This window comes from Miniopterus schreibersii, assembly GCF_964146895.1.
Source record: "Miniopterus schreibersii genome assembly, chromosome: 2".
NCBI lineage: Eukaryota > Metazoa > Chordata > Mammalia > Chiroptera > Miniopteridae > Miniopterus > Miniopterus schreibersii.
In genome coordinates this window covers 183,086,096-183,106,289 of record NC_138102.1, presented here as the reverse complement: position 1 = coordinate 183,106,289, position 20,194 = coordinate 183,086,096, and the positions used below count along the sequence as shown (strand labels likewise).

Sequence of the window (20,194 nt, the reverse complement as noted above, 5' to 3'; positions counted from 1 at the left end):
TTAGGCTGAGTCACAGTTGAGGGTTTATTGCCAGTGTTAGGAAGGATCGGGGAGTCCGGGTGGCTGGGGGCTTGGGAGGGCTTGTGACTGTACACTGCAGGGCCATGAGTGACAGGAGTGCCACTTCCCCTCTGCCACCCCAGGTGGTCCCAGGGCTGATGTCTCCACATCCTGCCTCCTTGCCAGTGCCTGAAAAAGGGGGTCCACTCACAGAAGAGGAGATCTTGAGGGACTCCAGAAGTTAACCTGTGCCAATAAACCTATCAAAGAGGCCAGGGATCCTGTTCCCCAAGGAAAAGGCCTCAGGCCAGAGTAGCCCCAGCTCAGAATGGGGTGTCAGGCTGGGCCATTCTCAATTTTGGGTGGCTGGCCAGCACATCTCAGCAGCTCTAGGCTCCCAGCCTCTGTGATGGGGACTGGGGGCAGGGGTGGGACACATCCCAGCTGATCTCTACCCTGGAGTCTTGGGGCATCTTCAGGACTGGGAATCCTAGACAGTCCTTGGCCCCTCACCTTGGACATTTGAGCCCATTTACTCACAGACTGGGTCTCTAAGGGTCACTGTCCTGCAGGCCCTCCCATAAGCCCCAGTTCAGTCCCCACCAGATGATGCGCTCTGGAAGGGGGTGGGGGTGGAGGGAAAGCCCTCCTTGCTGGCCTCCCAGGCCAGGCCAACCCAGTCCAAGAGTGAATGTACGGAACACACACACATACACACACAACACACACAAGCACACAACACGCACCTTAAGGGATGGACAACATAGGGACCACAACTCACCCACTGGCTTGGTGCGGGCCAGTGGGAGCCGTTGTCCCACAGCTTTGGGAAGTGGGTCCAGCAAGGGGTGGGCTCCCAGGCTGAGGGCCATCCTTGTGGGTGCCCCCACCTGGCCTGCCTGAGGGGACGTGTGTCCATCCCCTTCCAGGTCCTCAGCAGCCACTGTGCTGGACATGGGCAGAGTGTTAGTGGAGCTTGTGCGTCAGGGAAAGGGGAGGCCTAAATCCAAACTTGGGGACGCATCCACCCCTCCACAGACCCGAGCCTCCTGGAGAAATGGAGGCAGCATGACTCGGCGTGGCCTGAGGGAGAAGATGGGACCTCAGTTTGGGGTTCACAGAGCCACTGCCAGGCTGAGGAGGAGGGATGGCCAGCAAAATGAGCCCCCACTGCCGTCCGCCCTCAGGCCCCTTTCCTGCCTGTACAGTGTATGCGGAGAGAGCAGGAGGAAGGCAGGCTGGGCTGGCACCGAAGAGGGCCTGCCGGCCTCCACCTTTCTCCCTCTTTCCTTGCCAGAGGCTGGGAGGCCCCCCAAAGTGCTCACTGGCCTGGCTTCTGAGGGTGGGGTCCAGGCCACCACAAGAGCCCCTGGCCCAGGGGCGGGTGTAACACAAGCAGAGTCTGGCCCGGGCCCAGGCCAGGGCCTCAGGCCGAGGCAGGGGAGAAGCTTGTTCCCATAGGGCCGGGGGGTGCCCCGACTCAGCCCCTGGCCTGATGCAGGCCCTCGGAGGTTTAGTGGACACATGGACAGGGGCCCCACTGAGATGAGGTCCTGTGCCAGTGTGGTAGGGAAGGGAGGAAGGAGAGAGAGTGGACAAGCAGAGAAGGCAGATCTGGTGGCCTCCCCCTCAGTCCAGCTCACACAACAGTCACAGGTCACGGGGCTGGATAGAGGAACACACGCATGGCCACAAGCACAGACAGACAGACAGACGTGCACATGGGCCACCCAGGGGACTGAGCCAGTGCCCCGGGGCATGGAGCTGGCTGCTGCCTGTCCACCCTGGGGTCTCCCTGCCCAGCCTAGGAGCCCACAACCTGGCCGGACCACGTCTCGTGGGGAGTGTGTGGGGCCAACTGGGTGAGCACCACCTCCACGGCCTGGAACTTCTGGTTCTTGGGCGGAATGGGGCACATCTTGTAGGTCACCTCGTCACCCTCCACTGGGACGTACTCCCCTTCGATGCTGGAGGCAGAAAAGGGGTATCAGCTCAGCAGCAGGCCCCGCTCCATGGACACCCGCTGCAGCCTGGCCTGAGGGTGGCCTAGCTTCCCTCTCAGAACCTCAGCCCTCTAGTCTGTAAAATGGGGAGCATTAACTGTCCCTTCCTCTGTGTTGTCTGGGGATTAAGTAAGATGTGAAAGGGCGCAGGGAGGTCCCTGAGGCTTTAGAGAATCTGTGACCTCCCCAGGTCATGCCTGGTGTTAGGGCTGGGACACAGGCGTAGACCCACCTGTCCCCTCCTAGCCTACCTGCCTGTAGGCCCCTTCCAGGCAGAAGGGCCCAGGGGCTGGCACGGCCCTCTCAGTCCCCGATGCTGAGACAGGATCCCAGGACTCAGCCAGTGTCTCCTAGAGCTCCTGGGGTCTGAGCGCCCCCTCCCCACCTGGCCCCAGCCTCAATGAGAAGAGAATGCCAGGAGCAGACCTCAGGGGCTGAGGGCAGGCATTTCTTGAGGCCCTGCTGAGACACTGCAGCCAATGACAGGGCGATGGGATGGGCTCGCTGAGATGGGGCTGGGGATTAGACTCACTCAGATACGTGCACAAAGATGTCCTCTGATCCATTCTCGGGGGTGATGAAGCCGTGGCCTTGTGAGCGTGAGAACTGCTTGCAGACACCCTTGAACACGGGGCCAGCTGAGGCACGGGCTGTCCTAAGGATAGGGTAGGGGGATTGGAGCTGTGGCCTAGGGACTCCCCTCCCACACCCCACAGCCTCCAGCCGCCTGGCCTGTGGACCCTGCCTCCGTAAACCGTCCCCTGCAGTTGTGCTAATTCAGTCCTTTCATCATCCCACTGACAGAAAAGGAGCCTGAGGCCCAGAGAGGGAAACTGGCTCTCCCAGGGCACATAGCAAGTGGGTCTGGACTCCTAGCCAGTGCCCTCTTCCTGCACAGCACCCTCCCCTCCTGCCATCTCCTGAAGCAGTGGCACCCTACTCACTCATGCGTCACTCATCCCTTCTTCATCGTTTATTAAGCACCTGCTCTGTGCCTGGCCTTAGCTCGGACACAAGTTTCACTCAGCCCTTGCCATCAAAAATCTCCTTTGGCCAAGCCAAGTCAGTCTCCCTGTGGATGCCACAAGCCCCCACCCACGGCTGTCCCCGAAGGCCCACCCCACTCCAAAGGTCAAGCGCACGCCTCCGCTTTGCCTGAACTGTTCCACTGTCCATCTTCATCTTTCACCTGATGCATCTTCCAAAGCCAGCTAAGACCTAGTGCCTGCTGCTGGGTCCCCACTCCCAACCCTGCCCGAGGGGTGAGTGTGCGCAAGTTCCCTCTGAATTGTATGCAGCTTGTGGCCTGAGACTTCGTCTAATTCATCACCAGATCCCCTGGTCAGGAGCTCAATCAATCTTCGTGGGATAAAGTGAATGAATGAATGAATGAGTGAACGGATGAACACTGGCAGTTACTGGAGAGTTTATACACAGCTCTCCTGTCCTTGGGAAAGAACAACAGGAGCTGAAGGGTGGGGCTGAAGCCTGGGCGAGGGGCACATACTCACGCTGAATACGTCCTGGTCCGTTTGGTGGGCAGGGGACTGGGCAGGTCCCGCGATGAGACACCGCCCCGCTCCCAGACCCTGCTGCCCTCCCGCTGGAAGGGGAATGTGGGCCAGACCGGGGACTTGGGGGAGTGGAGGGGGGGCACGACCGGGGAGGATGTGGGCTCCGAAGTCATGGCGGGGCCAGCAGGAGAGCCTGGTGGGCTCCTGGGCATGGGGGCCGGTGAAGGGCTTAGGCGTCCTCGTGGGCAGGGCCCGGCCTGGCCCTGCTCAGCGGCCTCACCAGCCACAGGCTCCGTCTGCAAGGGGAAGAGAGAGGGAGAGGTGAGTGGGGCCCAGGACAGGCAGCCTTTGGACACAGCACAAGTCCGGATGGCTGGGCCTGCCCGCCCTCCTCACCGGGTGACTCAGTGTCCTCACCAGAAAGACGAAACAATCATATAACCTTGCTATGGGCTGAACCGTACTCCCCTAAAATTCATGTGTTGAGGTCCTAACCCCCAGTGTGACGGTATTTAGCAATGCGGCCTTGGAAGGTAACCAGATTAAATGAGGTCAAGAGGGCAAGGCCCCCCTGAAGGGATTAGTGTCCTTAGAAGAGACTTCAGAGAGCTTGTGTCCTCTCCCCGCCACGTGAGCACAGTGAGAAGAGGGCGTCTACAAATCAGACCAGACCACGCTGCCACCATGAGCTCAGACTTCCAGCCTCAGAACTGTAAGAAGTAAACATCTGTCGTTTAAGTCCCCGTCTGTGGTATTTTGTTACTGTGGCCCGTCCACTCGGAGGAAGACTGACCTCAAGGTCCTTCCAGCTTCAAGTTCAATTCTCTAACTCCAGGGCCCTGGGAGGTGGGATGAATAAAGTGGCTGACGATGGTCAGGAACACGGCTTGGGACAAGTGTCAACAGTTTCTAATCCCCAGATCTGGGCTCGAATCTCAGCTTTGTCATTTGTAACTTGGTGACCTCAGTTCCAGCATGACGGGTGGGTGTGTGGGCTCTGGGCCTAGATGGCTGGCCTGGGTTTGAATCCTGGCTTCTCTACCTATGGGCTGTGTGGCCTTGATCAATACTCAATCTTTCACTCAGTTTCCTGCTCTGTAAAATGGGGATAGTGTTGGTTATTACTCCATGGAGAGGTTGCTGTGAGGATTAAGTGACTTGCTACACACTTAGACAAGGGCATGGTGAGCTCCTGGGAAGGTTGGTGATTTTCCCTTAGCCCCATTTCCCCCTCTCTAAAATGAGACTGAGAACACTTACCATGCAGAGTTGCTGAGGATTCAATGGTTTAGTGTGTGTGACAATATCTGGAATCTTTTGATACCCAATAAGTTGCTATTATCAATGCAAATCAATAGAAATTCCCACGCCCACAGCTCAGCATCTAGGTGACCTTGAAAAAATTCATCCTATATTTTCCTCTGCTGAGGAAGAAACACAGTTTCCCTGCCCATGCACCTACCTGCCCTCTGTCCCCCCAGGGGTTGGAAAGTCTTGGACCTCAAGAAGCACTGCTGTGGATCCCTGGGGAGAACAGCTCCGGGGACCAAGGCAGGCTGTTGACCAAGGCTGGGTCAGGCGGCCTGCCACCAGGGGGCCGGCAGGATGCCTGGACGGAAGAGCTCCAGCTCAGCTGCCCATTAGCTACTGACCTTGGGTAGAACTTCCACTGGCCTCAGCTTCCTCATCTGTACAACGGAACTGACGAACCCTGCCTCCCCCCTCATAGGCTCTGGTGGGGCTTGGTTAAGCCTGGGATATAAAGAATATCCCAGAGTCCAGAGGCATGTAGGAATCGGGTGATGGGTTCTCCATCTCCGCACCCCCATTCCTTCATTCCTCACTCCCTCATCCAAATGCCCTGGGCTCAGAGGTGAATCCCTGAGCTGCAAGTCTTTTTCTGGCCTCCATATGGCCCCGCCCCCAAATCTGGAGTTTCCAGGGAAGAGTTTAATGCTTTTGGGTTTTGTTTGCTTGTTTTGTTTTGTTAACCCTCACTTACTCGAGGATATTTTTTCCATGGATTTTTTAGAGAGAGTATAAACGGAGGGAGGGAGGGGGAGAGAGACACACACACACACAGAGATGTGAGACACATGGATTAATTAGTTGCCTCCTGCATGTGCTGACCAGGGCTGGGGATAGAACCTGCAACCCAGGTACATGCCCTTGACTGGGAATCAAACCTGCAACCCTCCAGTGCGTAGGCCAGCACTCTAACCACTGAGCAACACTGGCCAGGACAAGGCTCCTTAGGAGTCCAGAGCCCAGGACGCCCACAAAACACGGCATGGCAGGGCTGGAAGAGCGAGGAGTCACCATTCAGACCCCCCCTCCATCACTGGAGCAGGTCCCTGGCCGCTGCTCAAGATCACACAGCAAGTGGGATGTTTTTGGGTCAAGATAATTAGCCAGCTCTGCCGTCCCTGGCAGCTGAGATGAGACTCCCTCCTCCCAGCGGCCTACCCACACATCCCCCTCCAGCCAGGAGAGCTGGAGGGAGAGATTCTTGCCCCTCGTGGCCCTTCGTGGCCCCTCATGGCCCCTCACGGACCTTCACAGCCCTCCATGGACCCTCAAGCTGATGTCAGGTTTTTCTCTTCGAGCCCACTCCAGGGGGCAGGAGTGGGCCAGGCCTGGCATTTTTAGCCCCATTAGAGAGCGAAGAAAACTGAAGCTTCAAGAAGAGAAGTCATCAGGCAAAGACTTATACACAAATGTTCGCGGCAGCATTCTTCATAAGAGCCAGAAAGTGGAAATAACCCAAAGGCTGAATGAACCTATAAGGAAAACGTAGTACAGCCATACAGTAGAATATTTTTCAGCCGGGAAAAGGAATGAAGTGCTGACACAGCTACGATGCAGATGAGCCTTGAAGTCATTACGCCAGTGGGAGAAGCCAGACACAGGGGACCACGTAGGGCAGGGGTCCATCATAAGAAATGTCCAGAACAGGCAAGTCGTGCAGGCAGAAAGCAGATTAGAGTTTCCCAGGGGCTGGGGGAAGACAGAGTGGGGAGTGACGTCTAACAGGTGCAGGGTTTCTTTCTGGGGTGATGAAAATGTCCTAAAATTGACTGGGGTGATGTCACACAACTCTGTGACTGTACCAAAAACCACAGACTTGTCCATCTTAATGAAGCAGGTGAATTACATGGTATGTGAATTATATCTTGATAAAGCTGTTACGAGAAGGAAGACAGACAGCAAAGCTCCCCAAGATGAGAGCCAGGAAAGCATGCGATGCCAGGCTCCGCAGGGCACTCCCAGTGTCCCCTACCCCACCTGGGTGAAGGTGGCAGGTGGTGGGGACAGAAGCTCTGCCTCCCTCTCTCCGGGAAGCAGGGAGGCCCTGCCCACCACGCAGTTTTTCCAGGCCTGGTATTGTGCTTGGTGGTGACAGCCAATGCAGGGAGGTCCTGGGGGTGGAGGGGAGAAAAGGAGATGGGGGAGGGGCAGAGGCAGCCACAGTGGTTACCAGGGAGACGCAGCTGAGCAGGGTGGCTCTGGCCAGCCTGGCCTCCCCAGCCAAGGCCAAGCGAGCATGGCTCCCAGGCGGCAGGAAGGGGAAAGGATAGCTGATGACCCAGGGTTAGCCTTTATAGGAGAGCAGCCCTTTTCCTTCCCTTCCCCCAAGTGGGCTCCCAAAATGGACCAGCAGTGTTCAGCCCCCACAGGACTTGGCTGAGGCTGCTCCCCACTACATACCCCACCTCAGATGGGTGCCCTTGGGAGAAAGCAGGGAGTTTGCTTAGGGCTGGAGGGGCGGATGAGGCAACCTCCAGAGTGGTGCTGCTCTGGGCCCTCCCCCCAACTCCTTCCCCTTCTGGAAACTGGGATTACAAGACTCCCTTCTTCGAGAGCTCCTAGGAGGAAGAAATGGGATGGAATGTGGGAAGCACCCAGTAGATGCTGAGTAAGAGGTGGCTCCTCCCAGACAGGGCTGCTAAATTGGGCATGGGGGGAAGAGGGAATGGGGGGAAGGAGAGACCCAGCTGAGCCCAGCCTTCCCCGTCTCTTCCCTGCCTCCCCAGGGACTGGCTCATCCACTAAATCCCTGCCCCACCCTCTCATAGCTTCTTCTTTTATTAAATTCCTGCAATGGAACTTTAAGGCTGGTGTTATTATTACCCCATTTTGTAGATGAGAAAACAGGCTCAGAGAGGTTAAGTGACTTGGCCAAGATCACACAGCAGATAAGAGACAGAACCCAGATTGGTCTGAAGGTAAACAGTGCTCTTCCTGTGAGGATAAATTCTGTTTCTAGTTCAGCCAAGATGAGTCTGGAGTTTTCCCAGAAGAACTTTCCCTGAGAAACTAAAGTGGAAATAAACTCCTTCAAGAGCAGAGAAACAGCTGTGACTGTAGAACATTTGTTTCAATTCAAGCCCAGCTCCCAAAGGCCTTGGTGTCCCCATCTGGGGGCATCTCTGCCCAGAATAATGCCCTTCAGAACTGGCAATCTGAGCATGAGAGGACAGCTCAGGCCCCAGAAGGCCCTGAGTGCTCTAGCTGAGTGACCCGCCCCCTTTCTGAGCCTCAATTTCCCTATCTGTCAAATAGGGCTAATCAGAGCACCCTGTCCCGATTATGGGAGGAGCTGAGCAGCTGTGAGTGGGCATCTCCCTGGCCACGTGTTTTGGCTCTGACCCTCCCAGCCAAGCTCCTCTTCATTTGCCTGCAAGAAGGTCAAACCCCAGCTGACTCCGTGATTCTGCAGATAAAAAGGCCAAGGGAGGCAAAAGCAAAATATCAGGGCTGTTGGGAGATAACCTGAGGGAGGCCCTTGTGATACAGTCAGCATTATGGGACCACAGGACTGTGACTCAGTCTGTCAGCCGGTGACCATTGCCCTGGTGCTGGGGCTCCTCCAGTTCTCAGCTCTCCCAAAAGGACAGGGCAGGAAATGGCTGTCAGAGCCCTCTCTTGACCATGTGAATAACCTCTCCTTCTCGGCACATCGGGGAAAGCAAACTAGCTTAACCACCCAGGGCTGTGTGACCTGGGGCAAGCACCTGCCCCTCTCTGGGCCTCACTTTTTACCTCAGCTATACAAATCACCACAGGTCTAGATGACTAATAAGGGTCAGTTCAATTGTCCTCTGAAGTTGTCAAAAATACATGCATATGCCCTGGGGGGTGTGGCTCAGATGGTTGGGCATCGTTTGTGCACCAGGAGGTTGCTGGTTTGATTCCCCATCAAGGGCATATGTGTGGGTTATGGGCTCGATCCCAGGGAGGGGGCGTGCAGGGGGCGGCCAATCTATGTTGCGCTCTCACATCAATGTTTCTCTATCTCTCTTCCTCTCTCTCTAAAAATCAGTGAACTATTCTTAGTAGTACATGCGTAAGTACATACATAAGTGAAAAAGAAAACTGAGTGCCAGGCACCTGGACAACAAGCACAAGAGGAGACAGCCCCCCGCTTCAAAGGGCCCCAGTGCAGTGGGGGAAACAGATGACGAGAATTCAGTGTGGGAAATCCTGATATGACAGGTCATGGCTACCAGTACTGATTATCAACCATGTGCCAAGTGGGGTGCCAAGCCCTTTGCCCCACTTCCCCGTTTAGTCCTCACAATAACACTGTGTGATAATTGCCATTATTACCCCCATTCTTCAGAAGAGTAGACTGAGGCTCAGAGAGGTGAAGGGGTTTGTTCGGGTCATACAGCCAGTCAGGGGCAGCACTTCTGCAACCTAGAGACATTTGGGGGTGTAGACTGAACCCCTGCCAAAGGAGAGGAGGGAGGACCAGCAAATCCCTGAAAGCTCCTGCTCTCCCCGGAGAAGGAAGGGCAGGGGTATGGAAGAACTGGGGACTCAGAGTTCTATTTCCGGCTTTGTGCTGACTCAGACCATGACCTTGGGTGAGTCACTTGCCAGCACTGGCAAGCTTAAAAACAACTCCCCCAATAAAAGCGACCCAGCCCAAGCCCCCATTGTGGAGAAGCAGACAGGGGAGGAAAGGATTCGGTGACCTAAAAATGGGAAGGTCAGGGGACACAGGATGACAGCGGAAGGGCTTTCTGAGCTTTGGAGTCTTGTCCATGGTGAGCCCCAGGAGGGTGAGGAAACAGCCTCAGGACCACCAGACAGAAGCTGGCCCCTCCCCGGCCCCTCCCCCACGCCAGCCTCCCAGACACTCCTTAAAATACATCAGTGCCCTGCCATAGCAGCTGGAGGTGACCTAATTAAACCTGGTCCTTTCCCTCTCACAGCATGGGGGGGAGGGGGCTGCACCAGCCAATACTTGAGTTTGAGACCCTTTCAGTCTCATCCTTGCCACATGCCCATGCTGCCTGGGGGCTGCTATGAATAAGGCCTTTGGGCATCCTTGGCATTAGTGAGGGGCGGGGATGCCAGGATGGGCCCCTCGAGAGCCATGTTCACATCCCCACTCTGCAGGCTGTGTGACCCTAGGCAAGTCACTCTCCCACTCTGAACCCCCCTAGAGAGAGGAACAGACTGGTTAGAGTAACATGGAAAGTGGCTGAGCTTAAACTCCAATCAGCATGACCCCAAAGCCCTTGACCTTTCCAGCGCGCCATGCCACTCGTCCTGGTGACCATCATTTCACTGGCTTAGGGGCAGAGGAAAAGCCTCCACTGCTTTTTTCTCCCCACTTGCTGCTCTGCATGGACAAAGGTCCTAACTGCCTCAAGCCCCCTTTCCACCAGGCTCTGGATCCATCCTGGTCATGATCTGTGTGACCAGTGAACGTGACCAGCTCAGCCAGGCCCTGAGCGCCCTCTGCTGGTGCCACTCTTGGGGATTTACCTCCAGACCAGCCTTCAGGTATCCCTTCCCCTCCCACCAGCTGGGTGGGACTCCCCACAGTGTCCCTTACAGAGCTCTCCTCCAAGGCCAGTGGGCATCTGTGAACATTGCCCACCTGTCTCTCTGCAGGCCTGCCAGAGGCCTCTGTGGTCAAGACTGTCCTCTGGCCTCTCCTAGGCCAGTGTGCAGCCAGCTCCTGCTTACATCTGTCCTGTTTTTTTTTGGTGGTCAGACAGATCCAGAGGGGCGGGGCAGGTAAGGGAACATAGATGTTTCAGGAAAATACTTCAAGGAAATGGTAGGGGGGAGGCTGAAAGGAGGAAACATCCAGAATGCGGAGGACCCAGAGGCCTCCTGGATGGAGCAGCCCCTTCCCAGGGAAAGGCCTCTACTGGAGCACATCCAGGCTCCCAGAGGCTGCCCCCCTCCCGGTGCACTTCCACCTCCCCTCCCCTCTCCCAGCGGATGCAGCAGTTCACACTGTATTTATCATTGCTCTCCCTCTGCATCCCCTCCCCTCTCCCTGGGAAGAGCCTGCAGGCTGGCAGCTTGGCAGGAACCTGCTGTCTCCCTGTGGGTGCCAGCATCATCATGCCTTATCTCCGCCTGGACTCCTTGTGCCAGAGTCAGGCCACTCAGGGACTTGGCGCCAGCCAAGACTGCCCAGTCCCTGGGGCCCAGAAGCCCCTAGTTTATCACCCCTGCCCTCCAGGGTTGCACCCCAGCAAGGGTGGAGGTCAGAGCCAGACGCAGCAGGGGAGAGAAGTGGTCTCAGAAGAGGCAAAAGCTACGGGCGGGGTGGCTCCAAGGTGAGCAATAGCGTAGAGCCACCTCTTGAAGCCAATTAACACCATTATCCCCATCACATTGGGAAGAAACAGGATAAGACAGCTGCTCCCGGTCCCACTGTGTGCTCCAGGCGGACTCCCCAGCCCCAGCCCCAAATTCCCAGGGAAAAGGCCCATTATGTTCCCTCCTGCACTTTCCATTCAGCATCTGGTAGGAACACGATTATTTCGATTATTTCCCCAGTCATTCCTCTCCCCCTGGTTCCCAGGCTGCGGCTTGGCAGGTGCCTGCTGTTCTCCGCCTCTTGAGCCAGACACAAGCCCCAGACACCGGCACGCAGACACACAGTCTCCCAGGGAGCCCCACAGCCTCGGCTTCCCTCGGGGACCAGGGAGAGGGAGGGGCGAGGGCAGGGTGGGCTCCCCCACACACCCGCCCAGGCTCCCCCTGTGAGCTGAGCTGGGCTGGGTCAGCCCCGGGGGAGGAACCCACTTTCCCAGCCCCCCTCACTGCACCCCCTTCCACCCAGCCCTTACCTCTCCCTGGCAGCTGAGGTCGGGAACTGCCTCCTGCAGCGGGTTTCACACTCCGCCTCGCCCGGGCCCTGGGCGCTGGGCGCTGGGCGCTGGGCGCAGGGGCTGGGCTGAGAGATGTGCGGTGTGTAGGAGCGTGTGCGTGCGTGCGTGTGTGTATGTGTGTGTGAGCATGCGGCACTGCTGGCCCCTCACTCACTCACACACGCCTTCCTCCTGACGTCAGGAAGAGCAGGAGGGAGGGACTGGGGCGGGAATTTGTACTCCCTGCTTAAAGGGACTGGGGCCCAGACACCACCTCCTGAGTCAGGCTCAGGCTGGGTGATCCAGTAGCTGCGTCTCCCAGGGCCCTAAAGCTTCTTTTTTTGGAAAGTGGCTTTTATTGCTAGGCCAGGGTATAATTTGCCCTGCCAGGTGGGAGTAACTGCTGAGGAATGCAGGGGAGGAAGAGCTGGGGCAGCTTGCAATCCTGCCAATTAGAGGGCAAGTGGGGTGATGAGTGTGTGTGTGTGTGTGTGTGTGTGTGTGTGTGTGCGCGCTAGGGGGGCTGTGGGGTGGGGGTTGAGTCTGAGAGGATGAGAGCAGAGAGGGCCCAGAGGGTACTCCAGACAAGGGTGGGGTGAGCTGGGACCTTCTGAGTGTCTGTCCCCTGCCCTCCATCAGCACCAACGCTGTGCTCGGGTCTGCCCCTTACCTGACTCTGAGATCCCCGTGAGTGAGTGAACGTTGGCAAGTTACAGGAATCCGAATCTTTCTCAGTGGGCCCTTGAGCTATTTCTATTAAACTGAATTGAAGAGGACCATACGGGAGGGAGAAGCTTACTACACACCCCTCCCCACAGCCGGGGAGTCTCTCCGCCCGTCCTGGCGAGATCCTGGGTTTCCACATCACACAGGCCTGGTGTGAATCTCAGCGCCAGCACTTTCAAGCTGTGTGACCTTGGGCAAGTCTCTTACTACTCTGACCCTCCACAGCTTGGTCTATAAAGTAGGGAAGAGAGGGCCGTTGGAGGTTCAAGTGCAATAAGCCCTGGGCCGTATGGAGGCCTCCACAAAGGGGTTTCTCTTCTTCCCTCAGCCTCAGCTTGGAAAGAAGAAAGCCTTTCCCTCCTATACTCAGTACTACTGAGGCAGGCTCGCACTTTCAAAAGAAGTCTTGCCCGACCGGCGTGGCTCAGCAGTTGAGCATAGACCTAGGATCCAGGAGATCGCGGCTCAATTCCCGGTCAGGGCACAGGCCCAGGTTGCGGGATCGATCCCCAGTCCAGGGCGTGCAGGAGGCAGCCGATCAATGACTCTCTTATCACTGACGTTTCTGTCTCTGACTCCCTCTCCTTTCCCCTCTCTGAAATCAATAAAGACAAATTAAAAAACAAAAAAAAAAGAGGGGGGAGTTAAAAGAGAAACAATCATGAAAAATAAAAAGAATGAATAAAAATAGCCATAAGGTGCACTGAGGGCGCCCCCTTGTCAGGTGACCTGCTCTGCCCTCACCTAAAGCTCACACCAGCCCAACACTTCATTATCGTCGCCCCTATTTTGCTGAAACAGAGGCTCAGACAGGAGGGGCGACTTGCCCACGTTCATCACCTGGTTAGAAGGGTGTTGGAACCCAGGCATCCAATGTTCTCACATACTCTGCCCTTCCAGGACCTCCCAGAATAATTAGGCACACAGTCCAGGTTTCTGAGAGAGATGGCCTTACATGCCCCTGCTGCTCCCTGAGGCCCAGAGCTCTGACTCTATTCTGCCGGCCTGACGACCTGCCCAGAGGAACCTTCCCTTTTTAATGTCCTTCCTTCCTTGCCTCCCTCTCCTCCAAAGACAACACTGTAATGGTTTTCATCGCCGCGTCTGCTTCTGTGAGGGCACAGGCTGGGAGAGACGAGGGGCACCCCGGAGTCACCCGGCTCAGTAGTGACCGTGACAGAGCTGGAGCCTGAGTGCCAGGCTCCGGACTGGGGCCCTGGTGGACATCTGACATTTTCACTGCCCACCACCCACTGTCCCTTCTGCTGGGAACTGCTTCCCTGTGCTCGCCCGGGGTCTCCCCTCTCCTCTCTCTTGGTCCACAGGACCCCTGGCCCAGGCCCAGTGAGAACCAGCACCAGGACTTGGGCTGGGATCTCGACGCCGAGGCTGGCTCTTCTCCCCGCAGCTCCTGAGTTGGTGCAGCTCTGGCCTTGGGCTGCTGGTGTCCGAGCACCGGATTACAGACCAGAGGGCCGGCAGAAGGGAGTTCTCCAAGGTGATGAGGCTCAACCTGAGCCCCAGCTGACCAGAAGGAGCCAGTCTTGCCACAACTAGAGAGATGACACTGTGGGAAGGGGGACAGCCGGTCGGAAGACATTCAGATGGGCTGGAGCTTTGGGGTGGCCTGGAGGCCAGGAGGCAGGGCCTGGAGGGCTGGTTCTGAGAGGGCTGAGGCCGGGTGGGCTGTTACCGGCCCGGGGTCCGACCCCCTGCAGCGCCCAGCCTTATTTCTCCCAGGCTCCTCCCTACCAGCTGGCGAGCATGTGCTGGGGCTGCCAGGCAGCAGGAGGCTGTGAATGAAGGAGCCGGCGAGGTTTGAAGTACATTATGACTGTTCTACAAGTAGGAGAGGGCACAGCTGTTCATTCAGGAAATGAGCAGCCCTTGGCAGCACCCACCCACCCACAAACAGCGAGTAACAAAGAAATCATCTGCTTCAAACCAGGGGCTCTGCCGTGGAGGCTATTTTTGTGAAAAGCTGAGAATTCAAACGCTCATCTCCTTGAAAGCCTCCTTCATCCTGGAGAAGCTTAAGAGGTGAGTCAGAGGAGAGGCAAGCGGCCCCTGAATCCTCTGGATTCCACCTGAATTATAATTCCCGCTCCATTACTGACCATCAGCCCACCAACGGGGGCCAATGCTGGACACCCACGGCGTTGGATCCACATGATCCTTTAAGGGACATACACCCCTAAGGTGTTGGTGCCACTTGACAGATGTGGAAACTCAGGCACAGAGAGGTTGAGAAACTTGCCCAACATCACACAGCTGGTAACGGAGCTGGGATTAAGATGCAGGAATTCTGCTTTGCAATGCATTTCGGTTCCCTGGATGCCCGTCTCCTTCACCGTGGCAGCCATCTCCAGCCCTTGCTAATGATTTTGCCTAGGAAATCAGAGTGGTCTTTCCTTCTTCCCTCCCTGCCCCCAGCCATTTTCTCCAATCTGACTACTGCCCTTTTGCTAGATAGTTTTCTGCAGCTCTGATCATGTGATCTGTTAATTTGTTTATACATGTGACAAGTATTTATTGACTACCTACTATGTGTCAGATGACCTAGGCTCAGATTATAGCAGTAAATAAGACAAGCACCTGCCTTGAGTTTACAAAACTGTCTCATCTAGGAAGAGACATAGCACCAAGTACACAAGCAAATAAATATATAATTGCAAGTTTGAAAACAGCAAATTTGAGACCAAGGAGATTAGTAGGGCTAGTCCAGCTGCTGAAATAGAGGGCTAGATACGAATGCTCTGAGAAGGGGCCCTGTAAGCTGAACCCAGAGGATGAGAAGGATCCAGCCTTGTAAAAGCCAGGGGAGCACCTTTCTCCCCCTCTTCTTCCCCCCAGACACATTACCTTTATCTTTCTCCTAAGCTCTAAAAGCTCTTCTTCTGCCTCTGTAACTCTGAATAAGCTTTCTCTTATTTAAAAAAAAAAAAAAAAGGCAGGGAAGAGTGTTTCCTAAGGAGGGAACAGCATGGGTGAACTCCTAGAGGCAGGAAAGAACTCTGCCTATTCAAGGAACTTAAGGTCACTGGTGTGGCTAGAGCAGGGAGGAGGGGAAGGGCCGGGGCCTTATTGCGTAGGGTCGGAGGGCCTGGCGAGTGGTCCTCTCCTCACCTGAGATGAAATAAGGAGGCATGACATGCTTCTGCCTCTAGTGTCACTGGCAGCCCTGGCAGTCCCACCTAGGGTAATGATCCATGTGGCCGGGGGAATGAGGCAGCACGGAGGGGTCCCCTGGCCTGGACCTCCCCTGTACCCTGCCCAAGAACCTGGGGCTGGAGTGGCCGGGCAGATCCCGAGCCGACTCCGGGCTGGGCTGGGCTGGGCTGGGCTGGGAGCCAGGCTGCGTCAGCCATCTGTCCACACACACGTACACTCAACAGCCCGGGCTGTGGGCCTCCAGCCTGCTCAACGCTGGGGGTTCACCTCCATCCTCCCTTCCTTCTGAGCGAGGCTGTCTCTGAACCTGACTGGCTGCAGTGGCAGTCCCTGTCACAGTATCCATGTGGCCTTTCTCTCTCTCTTATATATCTTTATTGATTTCAGAGAGGGAGAGGGAGAAGGAGAGGGAGAGGGAGAGGGAGAGGGAGAGGGAGAGGGAGAGGGAGAGGGAGAGGGAGAGGGAGAGGGAGAGGGAGAGGGAGAGGGAGAGGGAGAGGGAGAGGGAGAGGGAGAGGGAGAGGGAGAGGGAGAGGGAGAGGGAGAGGGAGAGGGAGAGGGAGAGAGAGAAACATCAATGATGAGAGAGCCATTGATTGGCTGCCTCCTGCATGCCCCCAACTAGGGAATCGAATGTGCAACCCGGGCATGTGCCTTGACCAGGAATTGAACTCTGACCTCCTGGTTCATGGGTCCATGTTCAGCCGCTGAGCCACGCCAGCAGGGCATGTGACCTTTCTTGACAGCAATGCTTGACATGATCTCCGCATCTGTTTGTTCCCCATTTTTTGTTGGGGCCCCATGCACAGTAGCCCCAACAAGTGCCCGTTGACTTTCTGCCCTTTGTTTAGGCTCAAGCCAAAACAGACAGCAACATCCTGGGACACTTTGTTTAGGTCCCTTCTAGAGTCACCATTTCCAGTGGCACTTCAGCTGTGCCCACCTCCATGGGGGGGCGGTTTAAAAGTGCCCCACTGAGAATGGTTCCTGGGCCTGTTCCGACACCGTCAAGGGTCTCCTTCTGTCCTCACGGCCTCCACTCCCTGAGAGCCTGGAGAAAGTCCTCGCTGGGCTCAGAATCGAGGAGATGGGGACCTACCCTGAAAGCCTGGCTAGTTTCCATTCTTAATGGAGATGTTTTTCTCTGCTTTGACTGCTGGAAAGCTGAGGGCCACTCTTCCACCTCCCAGCAAGTTTTCAGGACCATGCCTATCTCAGGGCTGATCTTTTCTTTCCATCCTTTCATCTAATCCTCCAAGAGAGAGTTGCACCGGGCTTGCTGTGCGCCTGGCACTGGGGGATCAGCAGGGAACAAGACAGACGACACCCCTGTTTATGTGGCGCTGGCAGCCGAGAGACGCAATAAAACAGCCTCATAAGTAACTGCCATATGTCGGGAGGCAATAAATGCTACAGAAACCTATTAAGTAGGGAAGTAGGGTAGGGAGAGGGGCTGGTTCACAATTTAAAATGGGGATATGTGTGAGGGAAAACGTCACCGAGGCGACATTAAAGCAAGGACGTGGAGGAGGTGAGGGATGAAGACATGGGGGTGGTGGGAGGAATAATGCTCTAGGGTGAGAGAACAGCATCAGAAAATCAGGCAGAGGAGTGGGGTGCACAGTCAGAGGGGTCACCGGAGGGGGAGCCCAGACCTGTGAGGGCTCTTCCCCAAGTGAGATGGAGCATAAAAGGGTCTGGAGAGGAAGACTGAGAACTTCTGAGCCGTGTTATAACAGGTCTCTCTGGCATCTGTGTTGAGTGTAGACTGTGGGGGGTGGGGGGAGATGGGGAGGGAGCCAGGGTGGAGGCTCTGCAAAGGCCCAGGTGAGGGGTGAGGGTGGCTGGGACCACGAGTAGCAGTGGAGGTGTTAGGGAAGAATCTGGGTGCATTTTGGAGGTAGAAACAACAGGATTTGTTCAAAGGTTCACAGGTGTATGAGAGACAAAGGAGAGTCAAGGATGACCCCCAGGTTTTGGCCTGAGCAACTGGGGGAATGGAGAAGTCATTATCTAGGGGGAGGACTGGGATGGAAGCAGGTTTGCGGGGGGTGATCAGCAGTTCTGCTTTGGTCCCGGTTAAGCTTGAGTTGCCAAAGGGCGATGTGGAGCTGGCAGGATGTGTGAACCTGGTGCTCGGGAGAGGGCTGGCCCAAGACGGACTCTCGGGGAAGCCAGCTGCTGAAGGATGCAGCTTAGAGCAGGGAGCAGGCCAGAGTACAGGCCGCAGAAAGGTGGGCCTGAGGCCGCCTGCATGTCCAGGTGGGAAGGGGCGTCCGAGGTGGGAGAGGCTGGGCTCCTGGAAGCCATGTGGAAGGAATGTGTGATCAGCTGGGACAAATGCTGCCCACGGGGCCTGGGAATTACCACTGGACCTGGCAACCTGGGCCATTAGTGACCTTGAGAAAGCAGTTTGGTTGAAAGGTAGGGCCCCAAAACTGCTGGAGCAGTAAAGAGAGGACAGGAAGAGAGGGTTTGCAAACAGCAAGCACACACGGCTCCTTCAAGCAGTTTTGCCGGCAAAGGCAGCAGAAAATAGGGCACTAGCTGGAGGGAAAGGGGGTCAATGGAGGGTTTTTTTCTAAGATGTGAAAAAAATCTTAATTGCTTTTTTTTAAAAATTTCAGTTATTTAATGCAACCACTAATCTAATGTCACCAATAAAATCTAAATAGTTATATCACAAAACCAGGGTTATATTGAGTGCACTTAATTGCTTTTTAAAATATAAATGGTATTCATTTTTTAGTAGGTAATATATTCCCATGATTCCCAAGCATCAAAGATTCCAAATGGTATTTGGTTAAAAACTCTCCCTCCTACCCCTGTCCCTCTCTCAACCCCCACCCTGGAGACAACCAATGTGATCGGGTGTCTGTGTAATGTCGCAGAGCACGCTGCACATGCGCACACAGGAGCACACGCGTGCACACGCACAGTATTATTTTTCTCTCTCTTTTTTTTTTTAAATATATCTTTATTGATTTCAGAGAGGAAAGGAGAGAGAGAGAGAGAGAAACATCAATGATGAGAGAGTCATTGATCGGCTGCCTCCTGCACGCCCCCAACTGGGGATCGAGCCCGCAACCCGGGCATGTGCCCTGACGGGGAATTGAACCCTGATCGCCTGGATCCTAGGTCGACGCTCAACCACTGAGCCACGCCCGGCCGGGCTATTTTTCTCTCTTTCTGATACAAATGGTTACATCCTATACACACTGCTTAGTGCCTGACTTATTTTATTCTTAATGTATTCTGAATATCATTCTGTATCAATACACAAAGGGCATTCCCATCCTTTTTATGGCTTCACATTATTCCATTCTATGATATACTGTATATATTTTTTATCCAGCCCCCCAGGGATGGACAGTCACTTGAGGTCAGTTCTTTTATTATCTCCGTTTTGCAGAGAGGCAGCCGAGGTGCTGAGAGGTTCATCTGCTTGCCCTCAATCGCTCAGCTTGCCTGCCCTTAACCACACACTTGGCTCTCCTCCTCTTGGATTAGTTCCCCACTCTTATTTCTCCCTCACTTTTACACTCTTAGCACTTACTTTGCTATCCTTTTGTTCATGCAAATAACACACCTTTAGAATCCCTGACCATGTGCCAGGCACAGGGCTAGGCCCAGAGGATGCGGAGGGACAGGACAGAGAAGTCCTCTGCCCAGGAGCTCGCAGACAAAGTCTTTGTGTGTTTTTGTAAGCCACCTCCACGCTTCCACAGAATGACGCAGAGAATTAATAAAGAAGCTGGTCCCTGTTTTTTACTAATGAGGAAACCAAATGTGCCAACAAATCACTGTTTCAATCCTGTGAGCTGAACACCATAAAAGAAGCCTGGGAACCCAAAACGCTGAACTCTGCAATGCTGTCCCCATCCCCCCACCCCCGCCTGGCCCTCCTCCAGTTTCCCAGCTCTGTGAAAGGCCCACCACCCAGCCAGGGGCTAAAGCCCTCAGGGGTTGGCTCCTCCCACTTCTGTCCCCAGGTCATTCACCCAGTGGATGAGACCACCCCCTGAGGACCTCTGGGCTCTGCCCAACTTCACTCTCCAGGGCTGCCAGCCTTGCCAGGGGCCTCTCTTACAGGAGTCACCCAATAACTTCCTACTGGTCTTCCTGTCTCCACCCCAGTCCCTTCCCATCCACTGTCAGTCCAGCTGATGTATCAGTGTGTCATTTACCTGTTCTAATCTTCTGAGGCTTCCCTTTGCTGCCCTCGGCTACTGTCCTGGAGGAACAGCCCGGTGGTTAGGACAGTGAGCTCTAGAACCTGAATCCCAGCTCTGCAACTGTGTGACCTTGAACGCCCTACTTGACCTCTCTGCCTTAGAAGAGGCAAAATGAAATAATGACATAAAGGAGAATGGTAAATGATAATGAAATAAATTAGTTAATGATAACAATAACCCCTACCTTTTATAGCTGTTGTGAGGATTGAATGTTAATATTATAATAAGGCCCTAGTGATCTGGACCATGTCTAGGTCTCCAATCTCACCAGTTCTCGTCTCCCCTGTAAATCAGCTAAAATACTTTAGATTTTCTGAGAGTATCAAATTCTCTCTCTCTGTCCTCCTTCCAACCCCTCTGAGCTGCAGTTGGGCCAGGGGCCTAGTTCTTTCCCATTGGATCTCCAACAGCTAGACAGT

The 20,194-nt window shown here is 55.2% G+C and overlaps 1 protein-coding gene across 3 annotated transcripts; it reads right to left on the bottom strand.

The window, feature by feature from the left end:
- Positions 1 to 2: 2 nt before the first annotated feature.
- On the bottom strand, positions 3 to 11,826 carry CSDC2 (cold shock domain containing C2). 3 transcript variants are annotated; one of them, XM_081124279.1, is made up of 6 exons: positions 11,623 to 11,826; positions 3,515 to 3,813; positions 2,536 to 2,658; positions 1,820 to 1,967; positions 782 to 943; positions 3 to 189 (listed from the first exon to the last, which is right to left on the bottom strand). In XM_081124279.1, the coding sequence occupies exons 2-6, from the start codon at positions 3,727 to 3,729 to the stop codon at positions 37 to 39; spliced, it is 801 nt and encodes a 266-aa protein (XP_080980405.1). In that variant the 5' UTR covers positions 3,730 to 3,813; positions 11,623 to 11,826; the 3' UTR covers positions 3 to 36. The 3 variants fall into 3 exon arrangements, with proteins under 3 accessions (XP_080980405.1, XP_080980406.1, XP_080980407.1); XM_081124280.1 differs by having other exon boundaries at positions 1,874 to 1,967; positions 11,623 to 11,816; XM_081124281.1 differs by lacking the exons at positions 3 to 189; positions 782 to 943 and having other exon boundaries at positions 1,717 to 1,967.
- Positions 11,827 to 20,194: the final 8,368 nt, after the last annotated feature.

What these genes read in the sequence shown, in the direction of transcription:
- CSDC2 (XM_081124279.1), bottom strand. Translation starts at nt 3,729, where the DNA reads ATGCCCAGGAGCCCACCAGGCTCTCCTGCTGGCCCCGCCATGACTTCG. An exon ending in CGGACCAGGACGTATTCAGC is followed by an intron (nt 2,659 to 3,514) that starts GTGAGTATGTGC and finishes CCCTATCCTTAG; the next exon opens with GACAGCCCGTGCCTCAGCTG. An exon ending in ACGAGACGTGGTCCGGCCAG is followed by an intron (nt 944 to 1,819) that starts GTTGTGGGCTCC and finishes TGTCCAGCACAG; the next exon opens with TGGCTGCTGAGGACCTGGAA.